The 22,829-nt window shown below is 42.9% G+C and overlaps 1 protein-coding gene across 1 annotated transcript; it reads right to left on the bottom strand.

Annotated features, from left to right (window-relative positions):
• Positions 1-466: 466 nt before the first annotated feature.
• On the bottom strand, positions 467-22,805 carry SH2D1B (SH2 domain containing 1B). The gene is made up of 4 exons (XM_026517234.4): positions 22,501-22,805; positions 7,696-7,759; positions 5,434-5,599; positions 467-3,843 (listed from the first exon to the last, which is right to left on the bottom strand). Exons 1-4 carry the CDS (start codon positions 22,662-22,664, stop codon positions 3,806-3,808), a joined length of 432 nt encoding a protein of 143 aa, XP_026373019.1. The 5' UTR covers positions 22,665-22,805; the 3' UTR covers positions 467-3,805.
• Positions 22,806-22,829: the final 24 nt, after the last annotated feature.

Here is a 22,829-nt window from a genome sequence, read left to right as displayed (position 1 = left end):
AAAATGTTAATAATAAAGTTTTCAGGCGGGAAAATGAGCTAATAAAGAGAATCGGATTGACATTAGACATCTCAATAAGAATACCAGGTACAAAATAATAATGGCTTAAGATTTTTGTATTGTTGAGGGTGTAGGAATAGATGATAATTCCAATTTTAGATAACAGAACATCAAGGGTGATGATGGCAACGGATGAGAAGTGAGAGTATGCTTAATGATAACAATCGAAATATTTTAAATATTGTAGAGAAAAACAAAAATACAGGTCTTAATAAGGTATGGGTGACCACCAAAAATGTCTTTAGGAGAAAATAGAGCCTTCAGATTAGCATAGGTGAACTTGATCTGTTTGCCAGAAAGCAGAAAAAGGAAACAAAATATGGTAAATGGAAAGACTGGAGTAAGATTTTTATCTTAGCTCAGGCTCCTGTAACAAAACACCATAAATCAGGTGGCTTAAACAACGAACATTTTATGAGACTTTATTTCTCACGGTTCCAGAGCCTGGGAAGTCCAAGATCAGGCGCCAGCAAGTTGGGTGTCTGGTGAGGGCCATTTCCAGGGGCGCAAACAGCCACCTTCCTACTGTGTCCCCACAAATCCTTTCTTGGTGCTTACACAGGAGAGAGACTCTGGTGTCTCTTCTCATAAGGGTCCTAATCGCGTCATGAGAGCACCACCGTCATGGATTTCTGTAAACCTAATTACTTCCCAGAGGCCCCGCCTCTAAACACCATTGCACTGGGGGGCAGAGCTTCAACATATGATGGGGGGTGAGGGACACAAACATTCAGCTCAGAACAATGGCAGACATAAACTCCAATAGAACAAATTGTAATAAATGTAAGCGTATTGAACTCACCAAACAAAAAGAATCTTAACAGATCCAGCAATATTTTGTCTACAGAAGACAGAGTTACCACAAAAGATATGAGAAAACTTGAAAACAAAGGGATGGGAAATTATATGCTAGGAAAGTATGAATGAAAAGAAAGCCAAAATAGCAATTAAAAATGAAGCAAAATATAATTAAAGGCAAAAAAAAAAGCACTTCATATAAAAGAAATAGATTAAGATGATTATAATTATAGAAAGATATACACCTAAAGGTATAACATTAAAGTTAAAACAGGAATGGCAGAACCATAGGGACAAATCTGTACACCAACTATTGTAATTAGAAGGCGAAGCTATTATATATTGAGTTAAAATGAGAGACATTTCTCTTTCATAGGTCAAATAAGTGAAAAATCTATAAAAATATTTGTTTTACATGTTTTGTAATCTTAAATGCATAGTGTGGGTCTTGAGAATGAACTTTGAAATGAGTAGAACAATTCTCAAATGAAATATTCACAGAATGTTCACCAAGGAAGCCTCAGAAGTCAAGTCAAACCATGTTAACTAACCATAACGCTCTACAGTCTGAAATCAACACATAAATAAGAGCTGAAATGTATGTTTAAAAACAATTATGAACTACATTGTCCTTGATTGAAGAGGGCATTTTTATACAAATTAAAAATACTTTGACCTGAACAGCAATAAACAGTACTCATGTTAAAATTTGTGGGATACCACTAAAATAGTACCATGAGCTAAAGTCATGGCATATATATATATTAGAAAATGTGAAAATAAGCCAGATAAACTTTAGAAAAACAAGTATAAAAAATCACTGAAATCAAGAATAGCAATCTAAAAACAAGATTAACAAAACTAAAAGCTGGCTCTGGGGCGCCTGGGTAGCGCAGTCGTTAAGCATCTGCCTTCGGCTCGGGGCGTGATCCCGGTGTTCCGGGATCGAGTCCCACATCGGGCTCCTCCGCCGGAGGCCTGCTTCTTCCTCTCCCACTCCTCCTGCTTGTGTTCCCTCTCTTGCTGGCTGTCTCTCTGTCACATAAATAAATAAAATCTTTAAAAAAGAAAACTCAAAGCTGGCTCTAACAGGACTAGTAAGACGGATAAAATTGATTAATAAAAAAGGAAGGCAGAAGAGTGAAGAAGGAGGTATGACTACAGTCACAACAGAGTTTTAAAAATCATATGAACTATATGCCAATAATTGCAAAAGTTTGGATAAAATGGATAAATTCCTGGGAGAACAAAGAATGCCAAAACTGGCAAAAATAATCGAATATACCACTAAGCATTGAAGATATTTAAATAGTAATAAAAAATCCCCTCTCCTCTTCACCAGAGCTTTAAACTCATTTTTGTAAAAGAGTACTAATACATTTTCAAGCATCAGATCATCCTTACCTCACAAAGTTGTAGCAGAAAAGAGACAAAGGGGAAAGCCTGCTTCATTTACTTTATATGAATAGTGTACCCATGATACAGTAAATTATAGTTCTGCTTGGCTTATGAGCTTTAACACGAAAGTCTTAAATTGTTAACTTTCTAAATCCATCAGTTTATTGAAAATAATACAGCATGATCAAGTGAAGCAATGAAAAGGTGGTATAATATTAGCAGGTTTATTAATCTAATTCACGTCTATGATGGAATGAAGATAAAAGGAATGTGACTATTTCAGTAGTTGCAGAAACAAATCACTTAATAAATTTCAAGGCATTTTTTTTTAAGTTTACATAATCTCTACACCCAACATGGGGCTCAAACTCATGGCCCCAAGATATGAGCCGCACGCTTTTCTCAGTGAGCCAGTCAGGTGCCCCAAGATATTTCTGATGAAAACTAAAATAGTTGTCTTCAAGGCTACAACAAACATGGTACTGAAATGGAGAAAGTTTCTATACATTCCATGCAACGCTGGGACCCGCACACGATTAAAATTTTTAACTAGCCAGAAAAACGCAAAGGACTTAGAACAAATTCAACAAACCCTTTGGGAATGTGGTTCTAGTCAAAATCCTGCGAATGGGCACAACTCTACGTAGCACACGTCTCCACATTGGAGAATATGAGGGAGACCCAACCATGCTTTGGTGGCACTTAAAATCTAGATGGGAACAGGAACCACACAAAGGAGAATATCTTCAAATAAAAGATATCACTGCGGTACAGAATTACATCCGTGCTGCTGAAGTGGTTGGTGCATAAACGAAATCGGGCAAAACCAGGGAGAAATTGTGGACGTGTCTGGCAAGAATATCAAGATTAGTAAGAAGGAGAAGAGCTAGAATGCAGGGGAGAAGGACAGGTGGGAGGTCAGGGCCCCCACCATGACCAAGACCGGGACAGGCCGGTGCAGAGACCATGAAGGCTGTTTGGAAGGCTGGGACTCAGAGCCACTCCCGGGTGCAGCTCCATGACCCCAGGACTCCTCCACTCCACCCGCCACATCCGGGCTCAGCAGAGCGGGAACTTGTGTTTGCTTTACAGATGAAGAAGTGGAGACCCCAGACAGGGGAGAGGTTTCTCCAAAGTCACAGAGCCACGGGACTGGAACTCAGGCTCAGAACTCATGGCCAAGCGTGCTCTCGTCTGTCTGAAGCTGTGCCTCCGATCGCCTGGTCTGCGGGAGGCCGTCAACCGTGATGTAATGCTGTCTTTACTAAGTCAAGGAGAATAGGTTCAGGCTGTCCTATTCCAAGCAAGAAGAGTGAGAGGGGGGAAGGAGTTTCCAAGCTGCTCGTGGTGTATGCATGGGAGGCAGGGATCTGGAGAGCGGTTTCTCTGAGGCTGGTGGACAGAACATCTTCAGTCACCCAGACCAGGAGAGTTTGAATTGTCCCCTAGAGCTCAGTCTTCCAGATCCACACCGGCAGGAGAGGCAGGGTTCCCAGTAAGAGCTGTCACCCCATCTCTACTCTAACTGCTTTGCTCAGTCTCTCTGTCTTCAAGGCAAGACCTCCACATAGTCGCTGTTACTGTTCTCTGGAGGGAAAAAAGCAGAAGACCAGCCGTGAGGCTCAACGCCCAGGAGTCACACGGACCAACCTCACTCAAAGGAAAGAAGACCTCTCTTCCCCAGGCAAGGATGACCTCGATGCCACATCAGAGTGACATCTTCAAGAGCTGGTGTGTCACAGGGAGCTCTCCTGGCAAAATAGGGGGTCTCTTTATAAGTTTAGGCATCCGAGTCTCCCACTCCAGATGCCTCCACTCACCAGCAGAAAGCCTGTGTCTCCCTCGGCATGAGAACTTCTGAAGCTTATTCTAAGGAGGCCAAGGGAAGGGGAGGAAGCCAGTGCGCTGAGGAGAGGATGTCTCCCCTTCAGTAGCTGAAGACTTGGAGTTACCTACCAGAGCTAATCAAGCACGGGCAGCCGGGATGGTAAGACTCCTGCCCAGTTCTTAGGAAAGATCTTGAAAGGACTCTCCCCTTGGCACTGGTGATTATTTTATCATTGCTGGACAGATACGACCACCGTCCCCACCAGCCTCAGCAACTCCTCCAGGTTTTCCTAAGGGCTGCGGCACATGACGTTCCTGGGTTTCTAGCTCTGCCCCCTTTGGGGCTTTTGTTCCTGTAAGTTTCGGTGGAATGGGGCCATGGGACTAAATCTGTAGGAAGTGACTTTGCGTGTACGTGGATGCACAGTCCTCGGCAGGGGGCGGGGGCAGAGGAGGGGTGGTTATTTTAATCATTAAAACCCATGCTTAGTTTTGCTGGGAGGTGAGAAGCTTGCCCTGGCAGCCCAAAGGGTGACTTAGACAGTAGAATGTGGGGAGACTGCAGGCTCCCTGGAACTCTGCCCTCTGCCCTTCTCCCTAGCCAGCGTGTCTCCCCCGAGTGCCCTCCGCCCAGCTACAGATAACTGAAATCCCTCTGCTTAGATACGTGACCACACATGCCACCGTTAGAAAACAGGAGTAAACCGTAAATGTCTCAGCAAATCCGTGTTCAATTCAAACCATGTTGTAACTGACAAATACTAGAGAGATGATTTTCTAAGGGCAGGTTTCAAGGGGAGTCATAAGTCACTGTGGCTGCTAGTGATACGATTTGAGAGGCCTCAGCGTAGATTCTCTGCACTCAAATTTACTAACCATCTCTCATTTTCCACCATGGCTTAATTCCGTTAGGGATATGTCTGAAATAATTTGTCCCCTAACACTAAATAAATGAATGCTCAGCAAATATTGAGCAAAATGTAACAGTATGGGCCTTGGGGAGGGCACTGAAGCAATTTTCTCATTTGAAAATTTTCTCTACTTGTCCGTCTATTCTCAAACCCGTGGTTCACACAAGGTCACAGGTTGAGTTTGAAGTCAGCTCTCCCAGAATGCCCGGGGACCACTCTTGCTCTTCTGACTAGCCAGGCAGAGCGCCCCATGCGTTGGCCACCTTCAGGGGCTCAAAGACGCTGCTTCCCACCAAGACTGACATTGCTTTTTTGTGGGCAAAGGCTTTTAGAGAGAAGACAGCAGAACACCGTGTGTATCTGTATAAATTCTACAAAGTCGGCCAGTGGAAGAAATGGGACTAAAGTTCCTGTCTGACCCCCATGTGAGAGTTTTTACCGTAAATACTATCCAACTTTATCTGTGATCTTCTCCATCTCGGGCAGAAGCTGGCTTGCTTCATCGGATGTCCAAGTTGAACCACCAGCCCTTGATCTGGTTTTTCGAATGTGGAGATCAATTCCTTTAGGTCTGTAAAGAGCCGTTTGGGAGCACCTTCCACGGTCTGCCAAAACACAAGAAGTTCACTCCTCACCTGTGTGCAATGTGACACATCTCAAAGCAGCGGTGTGAGCCCTCAGAGCAGGGCTGCCTCTGAGCTTGCAGACCCAAAACCAGCAGCGAGCAGATCATGCTTAAGAGCTGACACCACGCGAAATACACAGAAACCTTTGTTTTTAAGACCAGCCCCCGACTTGAGCTATTGCGAGTAAAGAGGATTCGTCATCAAGGGAGCCCACCTAGGTCTAGAGTACTGAGCGAGCCCCCATCCTTGGCAAGTGTGTCTGGGACAGTTCTGAGAGCTGTACTGCAGACGGTAGCCCACTGGGAGCTGATGCCAGACGCTGTGCCTGGTTTTCTCAATGATCCCTGGGGCTCTCCCATGGCTCCATGTCAGACTACAGAGAGGGGTGGAAACCAGAAGGTTCTCTGACATAGGGTGTGGTTAACCTCCATCAGACACGCAGGCTGACACTGAAGTCGGCTGCAGGAAGGTTCCATATAAAGTCATCACTTCAACCCTCACGACAGGCTCTGAGTGCATTGCTGTTCCTTGGTGAAATGCCCCTGTCCCAGTGATAACTGATTCCCATGCCTCTCTGTTCTGTCCAGACAAGAGACAAAACAGCGTATTAAGGAGTGACCGCAATTTCCCAAAGCATGCACAACAAAGGAAAGAGTTAATATAAGTTGCTTTTTAGAAAACATTTTATGTTGAAAAAGCTTCAGACTTGAAGTTGGAAACACACTTTTAAAATTTTTATATATATCCTTCACCAACACCCCAAATGCTTTTTTTAATTATTTCTTTTAATTTTTTTTATTTATTTGACAGAAAGAGAGAGAGAGCACAAGCAGGGGAAGTGGCAGGCAGAGGGAGAGGGAGAAGCAGATTCCCCACTGAGCAGGGAGCCCAATGCGGGGCTCTATCCCAGGACCCTGAGATCATGATCTGAGCCGAAGGCAGACACTTAACCAACTGAGCCACCCAGGTACCCCTTATACTCCAAATGTTAACTTTTATATTGTACATATTTGCTTTTCATTTTCTTTTTCTAAATGTACATGTGTATACACGTACAAACCTAGGGATACGTGTATATATCTTTTTAAAAAATATTTTGAGATTAAGTGCAGACATGATAGCTCTTTAACCCTAAATACATCAATATTTCCAAAAATATTGGAATAGTGAAATATTGAAATATTGGATATTACATGTCCACATTACAGTGATTAAAATGAGAAAATTAATCTTGATGTGATGCTACTTACTAATCTATAGACCTTATTCAAATTTTGTCAGTTGCCTCAATAATGTCCTTTGTAAGAAAAGAAAAATTATACACACACACACGTGTATATATATATATGCTTAAACATATACATGTGTGTGTGATGTGTGTGTGTATGTGTGTGTGTGTGTTTGGGGATCAGGGTATAGTCTAATTTCTTCTAGAAATTCACAATGAATATTAGCATATTGGAGATTCTGAGAAATCTGGCAGTGAAAAATCTGCTTGACCTTGTCTGCAAGTGTTTCAAAAAGATTATTTCAGGATTCTCTGTTAGTAAAGATTCAGTTAAACTTATTACACTCTACTTCCTAAGCCAGAAAAATTATTTCAGAACAAAAAGGATTTCCTGCTTAGTGCTCAGTAAACCAGAAAAATTAAAGAAACCCCTAAGACTGCCCATTGACTGATGCTTCCCTTTATATTTTCATACAACCGTGGAGATCACTTGTCTTCCTACGTGTTCAGACTTCTCCCCACCTTCCCATTCCAGCCGACCCAGGTCACTGTGTCTTCTAACTGAACAGTGGCCACGCCTGGAGTCCAGGCTGGTGCATTTGACCACTGGGGCAACCAGGGTAGTGTGCCTCTACACGTCTGAATAACAGCCTTGAGTATTCAAAAACTCTCCCTATTTCTCCCAGAGAAAGACAAGGTTTGCTATGGATCTGACTCTAACACTGTATGTTGCTTCTCTTTTTAAAATGCCTCTCCGTGGCCACATCTCAGGTTCGAGAGATGATTTCAGGTTCTTCTCCCCCAATCTTTTGTGGCTGCTGTTACAGGAGTTCTCATACATTCTTACCTGTATGTTGTAAAACCCATGTTTCTCTTTGAAGATTCGGTATGTGTAGACGAAATTTTTAAACCTGTGGAAAGATGACTGTGTGAATCGTAATGTTCTCATATGCAAAACCAGGTCACCTCTACCACTCTCTTTTCTGCGCATGCCTTTGGCAATCTTGGGTCCCCAAAAGAAACTGATAATTTCCAGGCATTCTCACCTGTGGGAATTTGAAAGAGACAAAGGCTTGGAAACGGGGACCCTTATTCTGATGGTGGAAGTCTGGGCTTGTAGCAAAGAGGATAAGGAAAGAGAATTTACTATTTCCATGGTCTTGGTACTTCTCTCTAGTTTTTTCAGTGAGCTCTAAGTTGATACAACATAAACACCATTGAGCCATCCCTGTATTGTTAACTAAATGACGTGTCATTGAATTTGATGGAGATAGTTAGTGTTAATTAAAACAGAGAACGTTGGGAATTTCGCCCAATGATGTATTGTGCTCTCCTTCTTCATTGGAACTGGTGCCACTGGCTAAGTTATCTAACCAGAATCTAGATAACAGACCCAATCCAGCAATTTCCCAAGCAAGACACGGCATACATACATTACCATATTTCTCCAATTCCAAGATGCCATTAATTGTAAGGGATCAATTTAACAACAGCTTCCCGGGAAGAAAATGGATACAGTAAATGTCTCTATCAACTGTTCAACACGTTCTGATTCCCCAGAAATATGAAAGTGTTAAAAAAAAGAGGGGCGCCTGGGTAGCACAGCGGTTAGGCATCTGCCTTCAGCTCAGGGCGTGATCCCGGCGTTATGGGATCGAGCCCCACATCAGGCTCCTCCGCTATGAGCCTGCTTCTTCCTCTCCCACTCCCCCTGCTTGTGTTCCCTCTCTCGCTGGCTGTCTCTATCTCTGTCGAATAAATAAATAAAATCTTTTAAAAAAAAGTGTTAAAAAAAGAGAGAATGAAAGACATTGACATGAGGTTCAAATTACCTAACGATCGACCCCACCCCGTGCTTGCATCTAGGCCAAAGAATCATGTGACTGACTGGGAATTTAAAAAGCAATTTAGAGCTTTAAGGGACAGAAGATTTGATCACTGATTGTTGGAGGCTTTGGCAATTGACTTCAAATCCCAATCCTTTTTGTTCCTGAGGGGGGCATTCCTGAGGCCAGAATAAGCCAGTGGGTTCCCCTAAATCACATCACAAGTAACAAAACGTTTCACATGAGTCCTTGTCCACATGTGATACAGTGTCCCACATCTGGGAAGAGGTCTCAAAAGGTTCTTTTCACAGAGGTAGCATTCAAGTTGGGATCCAAACGGAGTCCATACGTTGTATTTGGCCAATCACATTGTTCTTTGAAACACAGCTATCGTATGTTGAATTCTGAAATGACTTCACTTTTAATTACATTGTTGCATTATCAGCTAAGAAAAACTCCACCAGAGGAACACGAAAGACTAAAAACAAACGGAGCTTCTATGTTACCTAGTCTAAAAGCCATATACTTCAAGTTCTAAAGACAGACTTTGCTCAAATATGAACTTTTTTCTTTTTTTTTAAAGATTTTATTTATTTATTGGAGAGTGAGAGAGAGCACAATCAGAGGGAGCAGCAGAGGGAGAGGGAGAAGCAGACTCCCCACTGAGCAGAGAGCCCCATGCAGGGCTCGATCCCAGGACCCTGGGATCATGACCTGAGCCAAAGGCAGACGCTTCACCGAAAGCCACCCAGGTGCCCCAAATATGATCTTTCTCTTTGCAAAGCATTTAAAATGAAATAACAAGCCACGTTGCAACAGTGCTTTGCAAAGAAATCAATTTATTGAACTTGTGATAGCTATGTGCCTTTATTTTGGAATGTTTAGGGGGAAAAGACTCTGTAAGAGATTATGCAGCAGTGAGATGAGTATCTCCTTTATAGGACTACAGTGTCATTGGGTAAACATAAAAACTTATTTTTAATATCCCCTGTTCCAATTATTATTTTATAAACACCACTTATAAAATTCATAAAAGAAACAGGGTTTTTCAGCATGCATTTGCACTAAACATGCATAAAAAGACCATGCTTACCCCAGGTCTTCGCCCCATCACCAATGGTGACGGAGGAGCCCTCTCTAACCAATGCTCACAGTTTTGCCTCCACTCTGCCTTGAACCTCCCGGGCTACTCTCATCATACCCTCCAACCCTGTTGTCATCATTACAAGAGCCCCAGTCTTATAGGTTCTGAACCTGTTCTCTGAACATCCCTGTCACCTTCTTGCTCTAAGAGAAACCTGGCTCTGCCCCAGGACTCCACCACCCCTGCCGCATGTCCAAGGCTGCTTCTTTCTCCCGAAGCCCCCTCCCAGCAGGGCCTGGAGGGGAGGCCAGTATTCTTGTTGTCAGGGCTCTTCTGGGTTGTCACCCTCCTTCCTCCAAACCCAGTGCTTTTCATGGCATTAGATGACGTCACCTACGACCCCTCCCCCTGCAGCGGCTCCCGGCCCGGCTCATCGCCACTCATTTCTCTAGGGTCCAGCTCTTAGCTCACGGTCACTGTCTTCAGTGCTCCTCCTGCCTAAATCTCCAGCGATTGCGGTTCACGTGTACACTACCCTCCGACACACCAGGTCCTCAGGTCCTCCAACTCTTCTCCAGTGGGCTCGTCCTGCACCTACATCAGCCCCTCACTCTGTGTTCATAACCAGGACTGTGGGGCCCAGCGCAAAATGAAAATACAGCCAGAGCCCAGGCCCTGGCTGGCTCAGTCAGTTAGGCGTCTGACTTTGGCTCAGGTCGTGATCCCAGGGTCCTGGGATCGAGCGTCGCATTGGGCTCCCTGCTTAGCAGGGAGTCTGCTTCTCCCTCTGCTCTTCCCCCCCATGTTCTCTCTCTCTCTCTAACAGATAAAATCTTAAAAAAAAAAAAAAAGGATGCACTTAAAAAATAAAACAAAGCAATAAAAACCCCAAACAGTTAGAAATTTTGAGGTGGGGACAGCGGAGTATTGAACCAAGTGCAGGGCCCTATGAACGCCGGGCTCTGGGCAACTGCATGGGTTGCAAGTCATGAAGCCAGCCTGCTTATAACTTTGAACTTGTGATTGCTCATAACTGCAACCCTTTCATACTGTGAATTTCACACATCCCACTCTTGGGCCCCGACTGCCAGATCCTTCCCTCTATTCGCTGACCCCATCAGTGCCTTGACCACGGAGGCTCACATACTCGCCTTTATAACCATGCAAGAACTTTTCATGCCGCTCTCTGGAACTAATCCCTCTTCTGCTGGAGGCCACCCATTGTCATCTATTCAAGGACATAGTTCTAGCAATTTTTTCCTCTCTCTCTGATGTCATTAATTACTGTTCTTTACACAACAGCCAGAGTGGCCCTTATTTGAAAAAGGGAATCAGATGTTTTTTGACTTACAGAGCTTTATTAACTTTTCCCACTTGTGCGAAAGATTTTCCCAGACAGATAAATAGCATAAATATTTGTAATCTACTTGCATTCGATCTGCTTTTGATTTCAGCATAATGTATTTTGTCATCGATTTTTATTTCTTCTAATGTTTAAGAAGTGCCTTCAAGTGGTGTGCCCCCCGAAATGTGAGTCGGGTCATGTCCCTCCTCCGCAAAAAAATATGCTCAATTTTTTTTAAGTTTTACTTGTAAGTAATCTCTACAACCAACATGGGACTCGAACTCACAACCCTGAGATCAAGCGTTGCATGCTCTTCCAACTGAGCCAGCCAGGCGCCCAAAATCTGGTCAATTTTGAATAAGAAAAATAAGATTGGTGTGGGGGGGGAGGGGATGGTAGGGGGTATTTCTGTCTTAACACGTCTCAAATCTTCTTACAAAGAGATAATTAAGACAGCGAGAACTAGTTCCAGGGTAGAAAAGATATTAATGGGATAAAATAGAGAGCCCAGAAACAGATCCGTATACATCTGAAAACTTTGTATTTGACAGAGCTAACACAGCAGATCAGTGAGGAGGGATGGACTATTTGTTACATGGTAATGGTAATGTCTTTTTTTTTTTTTTTTGACAGAGATAGAGACAGCCAGCGAGAGAGGGAACACAAGCAGGGGGAGTGGGAGAGGAAGAAGCAGGCTCATAGCGGAGGAGCCTGATGTGGGGCTCGATCCCATGATGGCGGGATCACGCCCTGAGCTGAAGGCAGACGCGTAACCGCTGTGCCACCCAGGCGCCCCCATTAATGTGGAAATAAATAAAATCGGATCCCTACTTCACCTTCTAATTGAAGACCTAACTGTGAATGAACAAAACAGTGAGCTTAGGAGAAGAAAGTATAAGTGAACAACTTCATGACCTTGAGTTAAGGAAGGAGCTCTTACATCACAAAAAGTGCAAGCCCTAGGAAAAGATTAATAAACTCACTATATTAAAATTAAGACTTCCAATTATCAAAATACATTATTAACAAAGTGAGAAAGTCCACAGACGGGGAGAAGATCACCGCAGCACTACTGTATGATAAGAACACTAATGTACCATAAAAAAGGCTAATGAAATGTCCGTAAACATATGAAAAGATGTTTCACCATCAATCAGGGAAATACAGGTCAAACCCCAATTAGATATCATTTCATACCAGATTGGCAAAGACATGAGAGTTTACTCATGGAAAATATGGGCTGTGATGTGAAGCCATAGAAAGTTCTACCTACAACTAATGGGGTTGTAAGGTAATTAGATACAATGTCTTGGAGAACAATTTGGCAAAGTTCAGTAAAGCAGAAATGCATACAATCTGTAAGCCCAAGTGCGTGCTGTTTGAGATTGGCAATATTGGCACAACACTGACAACGCCAATATTATATCATTTATTAAAAAAGCGAGGATCACAGACACTAAATATTTAATACATTCAAATACCTTTATAATCTATAACTCATAAATATATGATAAAATATTAAGTAAAAGTATAAATTAATGAAAACAAGATAAATAGATATTTTCTAATATAAACTATCATTAGATTAGATTAATTGGGGCAGCTGGGTGGCTCAGTGGGTTCAGCGTCCAACTCTCGGTTTCAGTTCAGGTAGTGATTCCCAGAGTCTTGGGACTGGAGCCCCATGTCAGGCTCCAAGCTCAGTGCAGGGTCTGCTTAAGATCTCTCTCCCTTTCCCGCTGCCCTTCCCCCACCTCTCTTTCCCTCAAATAAATAAATAAATAATAAAATCAATTAATTGACATGTAGTATTCAAAAAAAACCAAACACTCCAAACACTCCAAACCTTATTAAATTTTCGTTAATAATGAAAAATTTAAAGTAAAATAGGTTTCTTTAGTACAATTTTGACGTGAAAAAAGGGAAGGAGAGAGGTAGGGATGAAGGGACGGGGAGGGAAGAAGGCAGGGAGGGAAGGTGAATCAGGGGGGTCATCACTGAGTTCTGAGGATTTTTTATGCAAATGTTTCCATCCATTGGAAAAGCATTGTCTGTTGACACCGTTGGGGAATGCTGAGGCCATAAAATTTAAGCTAATGCTGAACACTTTCCTTTGATTTGTTCACCTTCAATCTCCTCCTTTGTTCTGCAACTTTAAAAAAACCTGTTTTGAACCTTTTGGATCTTTATAGGAGTTGATATCTTTTTACTGAAAGCGGAGTTCTCCGCTTAAGCGTGAGTCACGTCAGCGGTTATGTTTCTAGGATTCCACCTGCTCACCGACCGCTCTGGCGCGGTCTTTATCCAAACACAGGAACAAAGCAAACAGTTGAAAAGGGTTCAATTTTCATTTCCGTGTCGCTGACATACAGTGTTCTATTAGTTTCAGGGGCACAGTATAGAGACTCACCACTCCCACGCATCCCCTGGCACTCATCGGGACAAGCGCCCTCCTTCATCCCCATCACCTGTTCCCCCCCCACCCACCCACCTCCCCTCTGGGGGCCAGCAGTGCGTTCTCTAGAGTGAAGAGTCTGTTTCTTGGTGTGTCTCTTTTTTCCCTTGGTTCGTTTGTTTTGTTTCCTAAATTCCACATATGAATGAAATGAAATCATATGCCCACGAGATTGCTCACAGACATTCACGCCAGTCTCAGCTGCCATCGTTCTGGTTGAGTCACCAGACTGTGATGTCTCCCTGGGACGGATACTACTCAGCAGTGAAAGGAGCGAACTCTGGCACATGTAACCCAACGGATGAATCTCCAAGTAATTATTCTGGATGAAAGAAGTCAGGCAAAAGGGGCTACTACTCTATGTTTGATTTACATTAAATTCTGGAAAATACACAGGATCCTCTAGTGCCAGGAAGCAGATGACGGTGCTCTGGGGCGTGGGTGGGAGGTGTGGCAAGGGGAGATCACAAAGGCGCACAAGGGAGTTTTGGAGGTGATGGAAATGTTCATTATTTGGGCGGTGGTGATGGTTTCATGAGTGTATGCAAATGTCAAAATTCATGAAATCGTACACTTCATTTTATATCAATGATACCTCAATAAAGCTATAAAGATCATGACATAAAAAGGTATATCAATAGAATTTATATTTGCTCTAATATAGAAACCGAATTTAAGTTCATTTTACATATATGATTCTTTTCATGGTTAGTCTTGGCCTTAGAAGAAAAATATTTCCAGTATTTGCTGTCAGGTACTTAGTACACATGCGGTGGCTTGACCTCCAGCCTGAGAGTGACCCACAGTGGAGGACTGCTCTGGACGTGACAACAAGGAAGGAGATCCAGACAGGCACTCGATCATTTCTAAGGTTTATAATACCTGGTGTATTGAAATGCCTACTTTCTTGGCTATCCCGTGGAAATCTTCGACCCCATTTAAGATGTGAGAAAACACAGGGCTTACAAAGACCATTTTTAAATCTTTGGCATTACCTTTCAGTTGAGACGAAAATTTTCAGCGGGAGAAGGTCAGAATAGGGGCACCTGGGTGGCTCAGTCAGTTAAGCATCTGACTTCAGCTCAGGTCATGATCTCAGGGTCCTGGGATCGAGCCTGCTCAGGGGGGAGCCTGCTTCTCCCTCTCCCCCTGTCCCTCCCCTGCTTGTGCACTCTCTCTCTCAAATAAATAAATAAATAAATAAATAAAATCTTTTAAAAAGAAAGAAAAGGTCAGAATATAGGTTTTCTGAGCTTCTGCCTATCTTTGAACTGTTTTACTCTTTTCAACAGGTTTAGCCTTATAAATGGCCATCAGGTGAGGCGCTGTGCAAAGGTCTCTGTTCTTGCTCTATTCATGACCAATCCATAATTAGCAGGCGGTCTCATGCTGTGACCAGTGTGACAGGGAAACTTCTTCACTTTCGAGTTTATAGTTTTATTTTAAACCAAACTTTGAAAGGTCAGTTGAAGGAAATGGAATTGACTGCCCTATGATGTCAACTAGGTCTATTCTGCATTTCTCCGTGCCTTGACGCAAGTGTGAAACGCACGTCAATGGAGAGTGCTTTAAGACTTTTGACTTCCGGACTTCTCACTTGTCTTGATTGGACTGTGCCTGCCTTGGTACAACCTTTTGTGGCGCTAACTTGTCAGTGTGTGTTAAAATGTTAAAAATTCTAGGATTTTATCTTAAGGAGAGAATTGGGCAAACTTTCAAAGATGTAGGCACAAAAATGTTAATTGTCTCAAATTACATGGGTCCATTGGACCAAAGTGGAAATAACCTGAATGTATGATTATGTACCAATTATGATAGATCTGATCAATAAAGTAATAAGCGATCATGAAAAGATGATGCGTATTGGCTTTCTTTGATGTGGAAAGATACCAACAATGCATTGACAAAAACAGTTCGCAAACCATCACGTGTAACGAACCATGTGTGTACCCAAATATATTTCCTTAGACACGCACGGGCATAGAGTGCAGTCTGGAGCCATGTGTACTGAAATATTAGAAATGGTAATTTCCATGTGGTGAATTGAGAACATTTCTGCTTTCTTTTTTAGACCTTTCTCTCCAATAGATTTTTCTAAAATAATAAAAACGTTTGAAATATCTTTTTCTCTGCAAGTTCTAGAGTCTTTCCAAAGATCTCAGAATCTGAGAGACTCCTCCCCCTTTCCCCCCAGGTGTCTCCCACTCCTCCTTCCTATTGCTGTGTCCTCCTCAGTGAGGGCAGGTAGTAAGTCAAGGCCCAGAATCTTCTTCTCACCTGCGGCCTTCCGCTGGCTACAGAAAGTCCCTCCTGTCCCCTCAGGCCCACAGCTGCGGCCCTTGAATCTCCCCACATCTACTCTATTTTGACTCTACTGATTCTAAAAGCAGACCCAGTTTCAGCTTCTCACACTCACAAAGTCACATTGCACAGAGAGTGGTTTGGCCCATTGGCGTTTTCTATCAGGCTCTGCAATCAAGTCACATTTCCTGTCCACATTTACCGCAGAGCTTTCTGCTCAATACTTTGTGCTGCTGGGCCAACTCTCCATGTGACTCTTTCTAAACTTCCCCATCATGTTTTTGTTTAGGTCTGCGAAAGCATGGAAGTTGAGATGTTACCATTCTAACGCAGCAGAGAAGAAGGGGCCGCCCAGGTTTCGGAAGCAGAATGGCAAGACCGCGCAGATCAGGGTCTGCTGTCAAGCCCTCGAGTCCCCTGCTTGAATACTTCATAACACAGTTCCAAGGTGACTACCTGGAACATGTTTCAATGGCACTGGGGACATTGGTAAGAGGAGGCATAATGACATGTTGACAAGTTGGGCTTGGACAAGTTATTTAATAAGCTCCCGTTTCTTTCCCCACAAATTAGGGATAATGTCACCTACTAGAAATGGCTTTGCAAAGGGTAGAGGAGATAAGGAATGTGACATGCCAACCACAATGTTTGGCTCATAGAAAGCACTTTCATAGTGGCTGCGAATGCATTGATGCAGAAAATAAGCTAATTCTTGTGTTGTGCATCGTGTTGGCTTTGCTCACTGAGGTTGTGTATTGAAGCATGAATTGCTTTGTGTGACCTCCTCAGAGGACCCTTCCTGTACCCAACTGGAAGTAGCCTCTCTATCCCTCCCTATACTATAACCGTGTTTGGTTTTCATCATATCGTCTCCTCTGGCTGGACTGTGTGTTCATGAGGGCAAGACCGATGCCTGTAATGTTCATCACTATTTCACCAGTGCCTAGAACCGTGTCTGGAACATAAGAGGCGCTTGGTATATGCTTGTTGAATTAATACATAAAGGTTCTATTATTTATCCTCCAAATCTCAGTTCCGTCAAGGCTCTCCACACCTCATTGTGGGTCCCTTCTTGCTCTCAGTTCCCATACGCCCCAATGGGAGTGTAGTCATCAGCACACACTCCACAGTACTCCCCCCCCATTTATTTCTTTATTTTCCCCACTAAGCTTTGAGCTGTGTTGAAGGCACCAATTGAGTGCCTAGCATAATGCCTGGCATATAAGAGACTTCCAATACTTGTTGAACAACTAGAATTGAATGGTTTGTACTGATCTGTGTGATAATAAAATTTCACAAAGATCATGATAAGGCCCCTTTCAATGGGGGCCATTTGACCCGAGCCTTAAGCTTGAGGATACCTGAAATGTGTCTGCCTTTCAGGGACATGGGCAGGGAAGAGGGTGAGGACTGATTATGGGCAGGTGCCCCCCAAATATGTATTCTTCCCTCTTTATTGGATTTTAATATTATTTTTTATGTTCCTTGGTGCCTTTCATTTTAGAAGAACATACAAGCTGGGTTGATACTCCATGAAACAGTTGAAAAGAAATGTTGATTTTTAAAGAGAATCCCAGTAGAGACTACCTACCCTGAGATCTGGATCAAAGTCTTCCTATCTCAATGACATCCCTTGCACCTTCTTTTCCCATTCCCACTGCTTGCCACCCCCCAACGCTAATTCCTCACCATCTCCCCACCATCTCCCATAGACCCAACAGTCTCAACCGCCATCATCAGATGGGGCATCCTCCATATATCAGATTGGAATTCCTAAGACTCTGGTTGGAAGTTTGGAGGGTTCCAGTCTTACCAGTTTCCTGCTTGGAAACCATCTACATCTCCCAGCTATCTATGGGCTCATTCTTCTCAGACCCCATAATATCCCAAACGTACTTTTCCAAAAGCTGGTTTCCAAGCCACCTTTCAGGAACCTGTATGAGTCAGATGTGTTTTAAAACATCCTACCTCGAGACCTCTGTTTCTGCCCCCTGCCCTCCCTGACATGCCTTCCATCTCATTTCCATGTAATCAAATCTTACCACTCTTCCCGGTCCCAGCTCAAATACCATCTCCTCTAAGAAGACTCTCCTGCTTATATTTTCTGCCCTTCAATTTGCATAAAATTATCTGTTCTTAAATTTATACTTTACCCTTTTTTAATTTATTTACATGCTTTGGATCTCCTTGAAAAAAAATTGCAGGTTCCCTATTGGAATCTCCCTAGGCCCTACCATAGTGTTTGAATATATAGCAGGATAGATATACTTTTTTATATACTTTTTTCATTATAAAAGTCATACTTGCACATGTAAAACACTTAAGCAGTACAAAGTTATCAAATGAATAAAATCCACAACTTTTCCGCTAAGTCATTCTTTCTCAATTTCCCAGCTGTAACCACTATGACAAGTTTCTTATATACCTTCTGGAAATTGTGTAGAAATATACAAGGATCCAGGCATACATTTTTTTTTTTTACACAAATGGGATCATGCTTTGCATCTTGCCTTTTTCTTACCATAGATATTGGAGGTTTTTTCATACCATATATGAATTTACCCAATCTTATTAATCAATTTGCACATACTCATGCTGTCATAAGTAAGATAAGATAAGCTATTATTAGGTCATATAAGGTAGGTGTTTAAAAAAAATAGGTATTTAAAGAAAATTTAAGTAATCTCTATACTTGGGGCACCCGGGTGGCTCAGTCAGTTGAAGGGTGGCCTTCAGCTCAGGTCATGAGCCCAGGGTCCCTGTCGAGCCCCATGTCGGGCTCCCTGCTCAGCGAGGAGTCTGCTTCTCCCTCTCCTGCTCCCCTGCTTGTGCTCAGTCTCTATCTCTCTCTCTCTGTCAAATAAATAAGTAAAATCTTAAAAAAAAATAATCTTTACACCCGATGGGGGCTTGAACTCACAACCCCAAGATCAAGAGTTGCACTCTCTACCAACTGAGCCAGCCAGGGTAGGCTTATTTATTCACTAATAAGTGAATTTTAGGTCAAAGTTTCCAACCATGCATTTTATGTTTGGGCCACGTTACCATCCGAAGAGACTGTGTTCACCTGTGGGGGGGGGGGGGTCTGCTTCCCGACACCCTAACTTCGTCTGGGTATTTGCATACTTTATGTTTGCCTATTGAACAAGTAAAAATAGTATCTCATTATTCTTCCAGTTTCTATTTCTTTAGTTATGAGTGAGATCTAGCATTTCTCCTTCTTTCTTTTTCACACTTCTGTTTCCAAAAATCTCCTTCTCTTTCCCTTTACCTAGTTTTGTGTTGATTTTTAAAACCACTCATTCACTCGTCCTGTCAGTTTGCCGATAGTCTTTCAAGTTGTTTTTATCAGCAGGTTTTTTAAATAGTGGTCAGATTCATTAGACTTTTCTTTTTCGTCTTCTGGGCTTTACATCCTGCTTAGAAGGGCCCTTCTCAACCCCAGGCATATATTTTAAAAGTTCATTGTTTCTTCCTAGTATGTGTGGTTTCATGTTTAAAAAAAAAAAAACAAACTTACACATTAGAACCACTTTGAATTAGTTTTACTTCAAGAAGAAAGGAATTCAGGTGTATTTTTTTTTTTTTTAGATAACCAGTCAAGCACCGCAACATCATTCATGGCTGTTCACCATCATTGATGTGAAATACTCTTTTCATCATATGCTTAATTCCTATGTAATTGGCCTTACTTCTACCATACTCTGTATTCTATTCCATTGATCTGTCAGCACCAAACTCCTTTTTTTTTTTTGAAGTTTTTTTAAAGATTTTATTTATTTATTTGACAGAGAGAGAGAGCATAAGCAGGCAGAGTGGAAGGCAGAGGGAGAGGGAGAAACAGACTCCCCGCTGAGCAGGGAGCCCAATGCAGGGCTCGATCTCAGAAACTTGGAATCATGACCTGAGCCGAAGGCAGATGCTTCACCGACTGAGCCACCCCAGTGCCCTTAAGATTTTAAGTAATCTCCACACGTCACGTGGGACTCCAGCCTACAACCCCCCCAGCTCAAGAGTCACAGGCTCCACTGACTGAGCCAGCCAGGCACCTCTAATCCCCTTTTTTTAAACAAAAAATTTTTTGGCTATTCTAGCAGGTTCCTTGTGCTCCATGTCCCACCTGAATAAGCTTTATGATCCTTGAAAGAAACCTTTAAAAATTCTGTTAATTTTTTTTTACTGGAAACGTACCGAATTTATAGAATGCGGTAAACTGATATGCTTCCAAATTGAGTCCCTAATTTCATGTACATCTTCTAGCGAGTTCCCCAGTAGGTACTGAAGTTTTTTTCATAGAAACCTTACACATTTCATATCACATTTATTCCTGAGTATTATTTTTTTGCTAATGTAAATGACCTGTTTTATTATATATTCTTCCTGGTTACTGTTTTTTTTTTAAATGAAATGCTATTGATTTTAATTTCAATTTTATAAGCAGATACTATTATTGAATTTTCTTGAATTTACTTTTTAGGTTTTTTTCAATTAAATCTTAGATTTCACAGGCATAAAATCATGTCAACTGCAAATAACAATAATTTTGCATCTTCCTTTTCAATTTTTATCTTTATTTCTTTTGGCTAATTACACTTGCTTGTATCTCTTGGAAAATGTTCCCTAGTAGTGCTGGTATGAGAATCACCGGCTCCTTCATGATTTTAGCAGCAATTCTCCTATGCTTCACCTGGCCTTTGGTGAAGAAAGTATCCATCTGGGACACCTGGGTAGCTCAGTCAGCTAAGCTGCTGCCTGTGGCTCAGGTCATGATCCCAGGGTCCCGAGATCGAGTCCTGCATAGGGCTCCTTGCTACTCGGGGAGCCCACTTCTCCCTCCACCTGCCACTCCCCCTGCTTGTGCTCCCTCTCTGTCTCTCTCTCCCTCTCTCTGACAAATAAATAAATAAAATAAAATAAAAAAGAAAGTATCTATCTAGCTTCGTATGGCTAAGAGTGTGTAAGTGCATGCATGTGTGTGTATTTAATTGAGGGATGGATGTTGAATTTTCGCTAACACCTTTTAAGCAAATTTGACCAAGTTATGCAGTTCATCAAGTCTGATCTACTAATACGTAATTAAACTACTAATTTACCCAACTTGGAACCATCCTTGACTTCTTGGAACGGACCGAACTTGAACATAGTGTATTTTCTCCTTTAATGTGTTACTGGCTTCTGTCTTGTTAGTAGTTTCTTTAAAATGGATATTAATTGAAATTGAAATTGGTCTATAGTTTTCTTTTGTGATGTGTCCTTTTTGGGGAAAAAAAAGGTTTTACCTTCATACATAGAAACTGGGGGGAAAACAGGGAACAGAAGACAAACAACTCAAGCTAAAAATGGGTAAATAATGTGATTGTGCAACTCTCAGAAGTAGGATTACCAACAGCTGAAAAATGTATGAAAACACTCTCGTCATCCCTGGTAACGTGAAAATTCTAGCTGCTGACCCCTCTGTGCTATCTTTCTTTTACCTGCATCCCTGGTATCACGTAACAAAGAAAGAGATCTCCGTCTACTGTGTCAGTCACGACAGTCCCTTTTGTCCTCACTCTCAGGGGCACTGAGGCATATCTGTAGACACACTTGGGTTTTAATTCCTCTAGCAGGTAGAAGAAACATTTCAGTGATCTCTCCAAAGAGAATGTTTAAAGAGAGTAGTTTCCTACTGATATCTGTTCAGGATTGTTTTCTTTCTTTCTTTCTTTCTTTCTTTCTTTCTTTCTTTCTTTCTTTCTCTTTCTCTCTCTCTCTCTTTCTTTCTTTCTTTCTTTCTTTCTTTCTCTTTCTCTCTCTCTTTCTTTCTTTCTTTCTTTTTTTAAGATTTTATTTATTTGAGAGAGAGAGAGACAGTGTACGAGGGGGAAAGGAGCAGAGGGAGAAGGAGAAGCAGACTCCTGGCTGAGCAGGGAGCCAGATGTGGGCCTCAATCCCAGGACCCCAGGATCATGACCTGACCTGAAGGCAGAGGCTTCACAGACTGAGCCCCCTGGTGCCCCCCAGGATTGCTTTCTAAATGGGACTAAACAAGCTTCAGCAGCTTCATAGGGAACTCCCTGGCAATGCCAGATGAATTTTAACACAAGCAAGTCGTTTGAGAAATCGGGTCTCTGTTTCTTCATCTAGAAAATGCTTATGCCGGCCTTGATAGGCTATAAGAAGGATGAAAGGAAACGATGCATGTTGAAGCTCTTTACAAATCTAACAAAATTCGGAATCATACTTTAAGTGTCACAGGTGGAGGCGGCGGAACACGTGTGCACACTTAGTCTCTCGCATTGAAATTTCATAAAGGACGTCTGGCCTCTTCCATAGCAACTGAGCCGACCTGTCCAGGAAAGGGCCCTTCTCCCCGGCACCTTGCCTGTCTCCCCCTCACCTCCATGCTTCCTGGAGCCCTTCCCTTCACAGCCCCCCACCCCCGCGGCTGCAGAGGGTTCTGCTGGGGTGGCATTTGCTCCGGGGAGAGAAGGGCAGGGGGCAGAGCTGGGACAGACACACCCCTCGCATGCTGGTCAAGCAGGGCCTGCTTTGCTCACTGGGGCTGCAAGGTCAGAGGGAAATACAACCCCTCCGGCATCCAGCTGTCAGGACCCCACTCAGGGTAAGGTTCCCGATACATGGAAGCCAAGACTACTCACGAGACACACAGGCACAGAACCCCGGGCATGGACTCGCTGTCCCTCAGCAGAAAGTTGCCGTCTCTGCCGTTCTCCAGCAGCAGGGTCTCGCAGTCTTTCTTGGACAGAGGGCCATGGTAATAGGGCAGATCCACGGAGGGTCTTTGGGGAACCCTGTAATCCATCCCCAGGTCCGGGCCGGCTCCTTGGAGGGAACTGGACGAAGGGGCCTAAGGCAGCTTGTGGAAGCTCGCGGTCCGCTGGCTGGTGGGGGTGAGGCGAGGCGGGTCTGCGGGACGCAGGCAGTTTTGCAAGATTCAGGAAATGAGAAGGGTGGGGTGGTGAAGTGA

The sequence above is a fragment of the Ursus arctos genome, unplaced genomic scaffold (genome assembly GCF_023065955.2).
Source record: "Ursus arctos isolate Adak ecotype North America unplaced genomic scaffold, UrsArc2.0 scaffold_2, whole genome shotgun sequence".
Lineage (NCBI taxonomy): Eukaryota > Metazoa > Chordata > Mammalia > Carnivora > Ursidae > Ursus > Ursus arctos.
Note: the sequence above shows the minus strand (reverse complement) of the source record. Positions and strands in the feature narration are given on the sequence as shown.

What these genes read in the sequence shown, in the direction of transcription:
- SH2D1B (XM_026517234.4), bottom strand. Translation starts at nt 22,664, where the DNA reads ATGGATTACAGGGTTCCCCAAAGACCCTCCGTGGATCTGCCCTATTAC. An exon ending in GTTCTGTGCCTGTGTGTCTC is followed by an intron (nt 7,760 to 22,500) that starts GTGAGTAGTCTT and finishes ATCTTTCCACAG; the next exon opens with GTTTAAAAATTTCGTCTACA. An exon ending in AAAGTTGGATAGTATTTACG is followed by an intron (nt 3,844 to 5,433) that starts GTAAAAACTCTC and finishes TTTTCCCTCCAG; the next exon opens with AGAACAGTAACAGCGACTAT.